The sequence below is a fragment of the Rousettus aegyptiacus genome, unplaced genomic scaffold (genome assembly GCF_014176215.1).
Source record: "Rousettus aegyptiacus isolate mRouAeg1 unplaced genomic scaffold, mRouAeg1.p scaffold_m13_p_17, whole genome shotgun sequence".
NCBI classification, from domain to species: domain Eukaryota; kingdom Metazoa; phylum Chordata; class Mammalia; order Chiroptera; family Pteropodidae; genus Rousettus; species Rousettus aegyptiacus.
The window spans coordinates 1,891,671-1,902,233 of record NW_023416292.1 but is presented as its reverse complement, the minus strand read 5'-3'; the positions used below and the strand labels follow the sequence as shown (position 1 = coordinate 1,902,233).

The 10,563-nt window shown below is 37.3% G+C and overlaps 1 protein-coding gene across 1 annotated transcript; it reads right to left on the bottom strand.

Moving 5' to 3' along the window:
- Positions 1 to 5,796: 5,796 nt before the first annotated feature.
- On the bottom strand, positions 5,797 to 9,896 carry SNRPE (small nuclear ribonucleoprotein polypeptide E). Its single transcript, XM_016139845.2, has 5 exons — positions 9,761 to 9,896; positions 9,251 to 9,277; positions 8,729 to 8,791; positions 7,831 to 7,909; positions 5,797 to 6,022 (listed from the first exon to the last, which is right to left on the bottom strand). Exons 1-5 carry the CDS (start codon positions 9,812 to 9,814, stop codon positions 5,967 to 5,969), a joined length of 279 nt encoding a protein of 92 aa, XP_015995331.1. The 5' UTR covers positions 9,815 to 9,896; the 3' UTR covers positions 5,797 to 5,966.
- Positions 9,897 to 10,563: the final 667 nt, after the last annotated feature.

Genomic DNA, 10,563 nt, shown 5'->3' with positions numbered 1-10,563 from the left:
TTTTTGAACAAATGGTCCTGAAATAATGGTCATCCATCTACTAAAAATCAAACAAAAACACCCCCCCCCCCCCCGAAAATACCCTCAATCTATACCTTATAAAATTAACTCAAAATGTATCATATGTCTAAATGTAAAACCTAAGAATTCTAAAAGAAAGCATCAGGAAAAAAAAACATGTGACCTCTGGTATATGGAGAAAAGTCTTAGGACACAAACAACATGAACCATAAAAGAAAAATGTTTAATAAATGGAAAACCTGAGAACACAAAAGCTTGTGTTCTCTAAGACACCATAGAGAAATGAAAAGACAAGCCACAGACTGGGAAAAAAATATTCACAAAATCTCTATCTCATAAGGAATTTTTATGCAGAATACATAAAGTCTCCCAACACTACGAGAGGAAAACGGACAACCCAATTATTAAAACAAAAGGTCTAAGGAGACAGTTCACCAAATAACAGAGATGCCAAACAAGCATATGAAGTGATACCAAAATTGTTCAGTATTAGGAAAATCCAAACTAAGACAATATCTATTAGAATGGAGAAAACAATCTGACAGTACCAATTGCTGATGAGGATGCAGAGAAACTGGAGCTCTCATAAACTGATAATAGGAATGAAAAACCACATAGCCACTTCCAAAAACTGAAATTTCAAAACTCAAATGTTTATTAACTATTAATGGATAAACGAATTGTAGTATATCCATACAATGGAATACTACTCAGCTAGATAAAGGAACAAACTATTGATACAAGGAATATGAATCAACCTCAAAAGCGTTATATGAAGGAAGGCAAACACAATAGATTTCATACTGTTTAAGATTCCATTTATATGACATTCTGAAAAAGACAAAACTATATAAGGTCAGAAATCAGATCAAAGTTTGCCAAGAACTAGGGTGAGAGCGGACTGCAAAGCGGCCGGAAGCAACATTTTGGGTCATGGAAATGTTTTGACTGTGATAGTAGTTACATAGATATATGTATTTGACAAATGTCACCAAAGTATACATGCATAAAATGTAAATTTTAGTTACCTATAAATTATGTCTCAATAAACTTGACTAGAAAAACAAAAGATTCCCAAAATTGTAATGTCTTGCCTTATTGTGGAATGAGTTTACCTTCCCTCCTCACATAGTCCTAAACTAATATTTTAAACTACAAATTATCCTTATTTGTAACTAGACAAATTATACTTCTTGACCATTCCTGAGGCCTGATAAGGTACTTTATATGTATCATCTAATTAAATTATTCTACCAACTTTATGAAAATGAGGTGAGAAGTTCAGGTAATTCTAAAATTGGGATTTAAGCCCAGGTATATGTACTCTCAAGGTCATCTTTTCCTCTCTACCTCACTGCTTCCCCCAGTGCCTAAAAACAAGGACTAAACTTTATATTCTTCACTATTTCTAGCATGTAACACCCAATAAAAGCTGACTTTGGTGAAAAACAAGAAACGCCTTCCCAAATTGAGTACCTCATCAGTATAGTATTAAAGTCTGCTTTTCTGGGGAAAATAATCCCTTCCCCACTCTACTCTCACGTCCACCTTATCTCTGGATTAGCAACACTGTCCACAAGGAAAAGGTATTTGTTTATTCCCCCAGTTCCCCTCTGCAATTTCCCAATTTAGCAAAACATCTCTAACTCAGGATGGCCCTGGGGACAAGGTTAATCTGTTAATACTCCAGAGATAGTGGTTTCTATGGACATGGAATGATGATCTAAGATCATCTTTCTCAGGAATTATTTTCTTAACTAGGAAAGGAAGTAAAATTTACTGTTTTAGTGAATAAAATCAGTCACATCATTTCATTTGTATTCCTCTATAAAGTCCAAGATTATTCCTTCAACTGCAAACTTTCTCAACCATGGCATTTAATAATTCACTGAACTAATCCCCTTCCAAGCTTAAGAGGTACTGAAGACAAGCACGCCTGTTCTGACACTGTTCTCAGTTACAATGCTTTAGTTTTAAGTAACAAAAAATCCCTAACAGGAAATGTATTCTCTCGTATAACAAGTTTGGTAGTAGGCATGGTCCAAAGTTGATTAATTTAGTGGTTCAAAAGTCATCAAAGACCAAATATTTTCCATTTTTCTACACTGGCTTCCTTACAATGTTGGTTGTTATTATTTCATAGTAACCTCACAATAAGCCTGTTTCATTACAATTGATACCTGATAGTTGGCTTATATGAGGAAAACAACTTTCTCCTATGTACTTTGGAAGGCAATTCAAAAGTAGCTATAGAATTATTTTTAATGTGCATATCCTTTGATCTAGCAATTCCATTTCTAACAATTCATCTTACACAACATTTAAATGGATAAAAACAGATATGTTACCACAAAACATAACAGCAAAAAAAAAAAAAAAAAAAGCCAGCCTAAAATATCGGGGTTTCTACTTAAGAATAAATCTGAGTTGTTTAGTATGTCCAAGTTTTGCTGATTAAGAGTCAAACTGTAGAGAGTATGTCTACATAAATAAAAATAGCTATGACACCCAAAGCATATGCAACAAAAGTAAAAATATATACTGAATTACATCAAAATTAAAAACTCCTGTGCATTGAAAGACATAATCAACAGAAAAGGTAACCCACGAAATGGGAGAAAGTATCATCTAAGAGGTTTAATATCCAGAATATGTAAAGAACTTCAACTCAACCAAAAAAAAATTTTTTGAAATGTTTAAAAAGACATTTTCCTAAAGGTATACAAATGACCAATAAATATATGAAAAGATCCTCAATATCATTAATTGTTATTGGAAAGCAAATCAAAACTACAATGAGGTAGTACCTCACAACCACTAGGATGGGTGCTATCAAAAATAGAAAATAAGTTTTGCCGAGGATGTGGAGAAACTGGAACCCTTGTGCACTGTTGGTAGAATGTAAAATGTTGTAGCTGCTACATAAAACAGTAAGATAGTTCTTCAAAAACTTCTAGGCATATACTCAAAACAACTGAAAGCAGGGTCTTGAAGAGATATTTGTATATCCATGTTCATAGCAATATTTATTCACAATAGCCAAGAGGTGGAAGCAACCCCAAGTGTCTATCAACAATGTATAAACAAAATGTGATACACATACATACAACAGAATATTATTTAGCCTTAAAAAGAAAGGAAATTGACATTCTACAACATGGATGACCCTTGAGGACATTATGCTAAGTGAAATAAGCCAGACACAAAAAGATTAAGTATTAATCTTTTATGAGGTATCTAGGGCAGTCAAATTCCCAAACAGAAAATAGAATGGTGGTTTCCAGGGACTGAGGAAGGGAGGGATGCGAAGTTATTGTTTAATGGGTACAGTTTCTGTTTTGCAAGATGAAAAAGTCTTAGAGAATAGTTGCACAACAATGTGAATATACTCCCACTGAGCTGTACACTTAAATATAGGTAAGACAGTAACTAGTATGTGTATTCTACTGAAATTATTTTAAAGTAAAAATACCAAAACGAGAAACATGAAATTATACATATTGTGGAGTTTAGAAAGATAAGCATCTAACTTTTACTAGTGGCTATCTATGGAGAATACAATACTGACAGGTAAAGGAGGGACTTTTGTTTTCTAGTGTGTATCTTTCTGAGCTGTTTTGATCATAGCCATGTACTAAGCCAATATTTTTAAATTCAGTTTTTAAAAAGTCCATTAGATATAACTTTATAATTAAAATTAAACTCTAAGTACTAATAGACTTCTTATGCCACTTAAAGTTTTACCTAGCATCTCATCTCCCAAAAAGCACACCGTGAGTAGCTGGTTACGATTAGTTCTAAAAGGAATAATTAATTAAGGAAAAGCTCCTGTGTCACTCACTCAGTTAACATTAGATACTGCCTATTAGGCTTATCCTAGTGCCCATGACACTTCCTGGCCAGTCATGCCTTACCCAAATTAGATATATACTCTCTAATCCTGAAACTGACATATGTGATATAGTTGGTACCTACAAACACAAAATCCTAGGGTTTTCAAACTATTCTTATCTTCATGTCCTATCTACTAGAACATCGAGCCTGCATCAGTACTTTTTTAGAGTCTGATGTTTTCCTCCCCTACACTTTTCAAGAATGTGTAAGAGTGTTAGTGGGTGGTTAGCACAACACCCTCAGAAACCAGTAGCCATTCCATATACCAAGAGCTGCCAATGAGAGCAACTCCCCAGCAGTATGTTTTAATAACCTTAATGAAGCAGAGTGTAATGCCTCCTGTAATACAAATTCTGGTTGATGAAAAAATCTAGATTGTGAAAAAGTACAATTTAAAAGGCAAACACCACAGGCTCTGGTAGAGCACAAAAGCAAGTAAAGATTTCTAAATACAGAACTCAATTGTTAGAGTTCCAACTGTACTTTATTTCTCACTATCATTTGCTCTGTCAAAAATAGAACCTTCCATATCTTGATCCATTCAGAATAAGCCACAGCAGGCAGTTTTGCTTACATAGGGCAGCCAGGTCAGAAAGGCCACACAGGCAAATGGGAGCAGCAGCCAGCAGGTTTTCTCAGGAATTATACTGCTCCAGCTTTTATACTTCTTCCTAGCTATTTTGGAGCCAAGAAAGCTGCAGTCTTTGCTCTGTTCTGAAAAAGCTTTTCACCAAAAAGGCTGAAGCAATCTCAGGGCTGCAACTCCCTCTGCTGCCCACTGTTTTCTTTGCATGCTATAGCAGGTTCAATGAATTTCAAACTCAAATGTTGAGAGCTAAAGCAGCCTTTTATTTCAAAATACTACCAAAAAAAGCACAAGTTCAAATTGGAGTGGAAAAGCTAGAATGCCAAGTTCTAAGTTGAACTGATTTCTACACCACCTACAAATCTCTTTCTCACAAATGGTTTTTTATTCAGTTTAAAGAAGTCTTTTATCTTCCTCATAGGCATTTGGAAAAGCAGGAAATGGACATCTTAGTCCTTCCTCTCCCACACTGAATACTGCCCATTAACATAATTTAAGGTAGGCCTTTCTCATCTTTCAAGATCCAATTTAAATAGCACTTAGCATATGACATTGAAGCTATTTGTATGACAGTCTGTTTCACTGTATTTATTCAACTTTGTGCCTATCTTAACAGTAGATAGATGTTCAGTAACTAAAAGAATTCTAACTAGAACGACCCTGAGATATTGGGGGAGGAGAAATTTGTCCACAAAATTCAATTAGGAAATATAAGCAATTATTGGGGGAGAATGAAAATTCTTAGAGATAAGAATAAAAGATAGGTGTTTCTCCAACTAACATACTATTTTTCCCCTAACTTCCCAGTGAGTGCTACTTGTAGTCTTTTTTTCAGTTTACCAATCTCATAGTCTCCATCTTGTTAACTCTTAACAGAGCTCATTTTTAATGTACATTTAGAGCATTCCATTCTTTGCTATACCTAAATACGTCTCACATTCTGATCTTGGTGATAAAAGAATTCACAAAAACCTCAAGCAGTAACTATGAAAATGCTAAGCAAATACTGAAACTATGTCTCCAACCTACAGTGGTTAGAAACTCTAGTGTTCCAGCATCCAGAATTAGAATTGATGATGAAGACATATATTACTCTAATAGCCTTTATTTCTGTCAACACTACCATTTTCCACCACCCGACATCAGAAGCTTACCTGTCAGACAGAATTCCTGTTCTTTGTCTTAAGAAATCTGTGAAAAGCAAATGCCCAGGGGCCAGCCGCCACCCCTCAGAAAACTTTAAAATACCAACAACTGATGGTGGCACTGTGTAAAAGGCCTCTACCACTGGAAAGAAGGAAACAATGTAAAATTTTTAATAAAAACAATCCCACAGCATTTATTGTTATCTGCTAGTAACATAAGGGAAATCAAAGCAATACGAATAAATGTTCGTGAACAAACCACACCTAAAAAACACAAACTCTATTGCCTTCTCAACAATTTTTCACTTCATCAGTCATTTCTAGTTGGAGACACTTTGGAGCAGAGTAATATTATCTCCTTTTAGCATGATCCGACCTGCAACACAAAATTTTTTTAAAAAGCTATTAATAGCCATTCAGACAACTTTTAAGCCTCAAAATTTCAATCATTCTTGAACAATTTTGAAAATACTTTCTCTTGTATATGAACATTTTCAAATATCCGTATATTTAAAGGCTGTGGATATTAGAGCATATGCACTCTTTTAACAAGAAATTAATGAAGGTTGAGAAGTTATTTTGTGAAAAAGTACAATTTCTGCAGACTAAGTCAACTAAATAGGTCTACCCCATTTCCTGATGCTCTGAGTTTGTAGAAGTTGGGAAATGAGTTGTACATCAAATTTAGGAAATGTAGCATACTAAAACCCCATTCTTAGAACTTAGTATGTTAAAGATTCATCCTTCAATACACAGACCTGTTTAAGTTTTACCCAACATTTCCTAAACTTATTCAAGCAGAGAATACTTTTTGCCTGAAGATATCTATAAATATCTTCAGGAAGACTGGTGTTCAGCAAATAGTTTGAGAAATGATAATCAATCCCAATAGTGATTGCTTATTTTACTTTCCCAGACTTCTACAATAGGCAATATTAATCTTTTCTACAATATCTATAAGACACTACTACAGGAATTCGAAATTTTGCAAATAATTTATATATATGTCAATAAGACTCGTTTGCCCTTTCTGGCAAGACATGTTTATATTTAAAAAATCCAAGCTTTCACAAGAATAGCCTAAGCAGGAAGTTACACAGCAAAACATAATTCTCAGAATATACTTTCCACATCATCTTGTATAGGCTCAAGGCCAAATCATGAAGAATCTTGCAGAATACATTAACGATTTTCTTATCCTATGAGCAGCAGGAAGCCATCGAAGGCTATCAAGCAAAGGGACAAGGTCAGACTTGTGTTTTTAGAAGAGGACTGCAGCCTGCAGAGTAAACTGGAGGGGGATGAGGTACTTGTAGAGAAATCAATTAGTAAACCAAAAGAAATTGGTGCCATTCAGTAAGGGAACACTAAAATAGCTCTAAAAGTGTGAGGGGTGGGAACTGAGTTTGATTTCAGATATGCTAACTTTGCGGAGCAGTGGGACACTCAAGGAGAGATGTTAAACAGGCTTAGAAAAATCTAAAGCTAGACATAAATTTGAGAGTCAATACAGTCATGTACCACTTAACAAGAGGAACATGTTCTGAGATCTGCATCATCAAGCAATTTCATAGTTGTGCAAACACAGTGAGTGCACTTACACAAACCTAGAAGGTATAGCCCACTACACACTTGGCATACCATCATGGTATACACGGTCCATTGTTAAATGAAATGTCGTTATGAGGCACATGACTGTATCTAGATGGTAACTGAAAGTGTGGTCTTGAGTGCCTAAGAAAATAATATTGAGTGACAGGAGGGCCTACAACCAAGCCTTGAGCAATTCAAACACTTAATGTTTGGGTCCCGAAGATTTTATGAAAATCTGAAATGGAATAACTACATATGGAAAATGAAAACCTCGGTATAGTATTACAGAGCCAAGGGAACAAAGTTTTTTAAGGGAGTGGCCAATAGTGCCAAATAATGTTAAGAGTTTAGTAAAATGAGGACTAATACTGACCATTACATTTAATATCATTAGTTTTTGGTGACCTCGGTGGGAACTGTCTGAGTGAAGAGACAAAAGTAGAAATGGAGTAGGGTAAGGAATAAGTGACAGAGGATAATTTCAAAAGTGTACTCCCCCAAAAACAATAACTTCTCAAGTGCAAACTAAACATAAAGTGAGTAAAACTTCCTAAATTTCTAAAATTCTGTTAAGACCATCTATATTCTTACCCAACTGTTTTCTTGACTTTGTTTTAGAATGAATCTCTTCTGCATCATCTAATACGAGGTTCATATACTCATCAAAACCCTAGAAAAACAAGCCATTCACTGTCATCTTCAAGTAAGATCACATTCTAAATATACCTGTCTACAGAAATGCCAATTAACTTCAGAAATTCACCCCTCCACTGATCTTTCTGCTGAAAACACCATCACCCACTCAGACTCTTTTTAAATAACGAAGCAAGCCAGAATGCATTCCAAATTACTTCTGGAATCTTTTGGACTTAAGGTTTCATTAGCTATGCCAAAGAGCCACTCTCCCTATCCTTTATAACCTGCCCAATATAGTGTGTGTTTACATATGAATTAACTTTTTCTGCCACTGTTTTTCCCATGTTCCTCACAAAACACTATCTCTACTAGCCACCATTCATTTTCCTCCAGTAACCAGGGAAGGTGCGATTACTAAGGAAATCGATGATGTCCAAAGGCATACCAAAGTATCCTAACATAATACTTTCAGTCGTATTTCATCTTCCTTGAAAACATTTAGGGTATCCTCCCATCCTGGAAGGCTTACTTAACTAACCCCTCCCAGCTCTTATCAGGTATCACCTGGTCCAAAACTAATAATCCGTTAATCCTCATCCCTCCCTAATTTTATTTTTTGTCCCCTCTTTCAAATACTAACATTGTTGTTTAGTTTTCGAAAACCAATTTTCCTTCTATTTTATGAAATACCCAATCCCTATCAAACAGAACAATGAGACAAAGGACAATGGGCCCTAAAAAACTTTCCTTGGGTTGGGTCTTTTAACTTTTGTACACTGTTCTGGCAGGCCACTTTTTGTGAGATCTTTTTCTAAAGCAAACTGCTCTGAGATCAAATGTCCTGGGTACTCACAATGATACATCCTTCTATCCGCATATTCACTTGTTCATAAAGCCACACCTGAATCCGAGATCTCTGAAATAATCATAAAAATAGATATGTTAAAAAATAGGTACACAAAAGCCACTTTGACAAAACAGCAGAGAAATAAGGCTCCTAAAAAAACTTAAAAAAAAAAAAAGATCCAAGAGTTTTAATCATTTGACTCATACCTTGGAATTGGTAACCAAAAGTAGTACTTGCCAAGAAACATTCTCACTTAATAAATGCTATATTAGGACTAAGTTAATATTCTTGTGATCTTGAGCCTCAATCATATTTCGCCTGAATTCTTTCCTGCCCAGTCAAGGGCCCGCTCCTGTAGGACTTGAGTCCCCACTCGGGCGACAGTCCACCAGGCCGGCATCACTTCCAAAACCTACAATTTCATCTATTTTTAACTCTAGAAACAATGATCAGACAGGATAACGAAAGAGCCAAATAAATTCACCTTTTACTTAAAAATTACGAAAAAACAACAAACAACTTACGTACATTTTGCAAATATCTGAAGATGAGGTTCTGCACCAATGGTTAAGGAAAAAAGTACACGCATAAACTGTGCTCCCTGAAACTAGCCAATCCTACCCACATCGCACCTTCGTTTTCGGAACGCAAGGTCTAGTGCCTACGCTACGAAAAGGGCCCAACTAGGCACCCATTAGGGGTTCCTTAAAAACTCCTGAGGCATCTCTTCTCTGATTCTCTTGGAGTTTTCTCGGCATCGCCATCTTCCTCCCGCCTGACATCCAAACTCCCTGCTTGCATTCAGTACCTAATGAAGGGTGTTCCCTCCCGCTCCCTCCCGCATTTCCTCGGCAGGGGTCTGCTCAAGCCCGCCTCCCCCCTTCCCCGCTTGCTCAATGTCCCGCGCTTTCTCCCGGTCTTTGGCGCCCCGGGGGCTCACGGGACGTAGATCCACACTCCGCTCCCTTGGGCCTGTTTGCGCCTTAGCTCCCCTTTTCTGGCCCGAACCTAGAGGTCCTGACATCTTGCGTAGGATACGATGGGCTGCACCATCACCTTCTGCACTTTTTGGCCCTGGCCACGGTACGCCATTGTGGAAGCTGACAAAGACCACACTATACTGCACGCTACCTCAGAGAGCTACTTCCGGAACAAAACCGGAAGCGGAAGTGAACCGTGCTCGCGAGGCCGCCCGAGCGGCTTCTGGGAAATGCTTCTCTAGCCACGGGTGTAAAATTTTTCTCAGTGCTCTGTAGCCTCCTGGGGAGGTCAAGTTGCGGCGACTGCACTTTGGAACGAGAGTCAGTCCTACAGCGACACCTGGAGGAAGCGTCGGAGAAGCCGGTGCTTTTGCGTCTCCATTTTCTGAGCCGGCTTTAAAGAGCCGAGGCATCCCATTGCGTCCCTTTGTATGTGAAATGCATTGTTTTAGTGCTTTTTCTAAGGCCTATTTCCCTGGAATTTAGACTTAAGGGCACGTTGTGGTGAAGAGGGTAGAGCAGTAAGAAGCCTAGACGGAGGGCTCTCACACCTAACACTGTCAACCACAGATTGTCAGAATGCAAAAACCAGCTGCTGTGGTTTACTTCATTATCAACCGGCCCGATTCAACTCTCTGTGGGAGTTATTGTGAAGTGGGTACAGAGCACTGCTGTTAAGCGTGAAAGCCCCAAAATCTGATTGCTGGGCTCAAATCCAGCTTGCTTGTAGTGTATGACCAAAGATAAGTTCCTAAGACTTGTCACGTCTCTGCTTAATTGTTACCAAAATGCACATAAAAACATTCCTTCCTCATGGGGCTGACGTTTCAGTGAAGTAGTATGTGTGTGTACACACAGTAA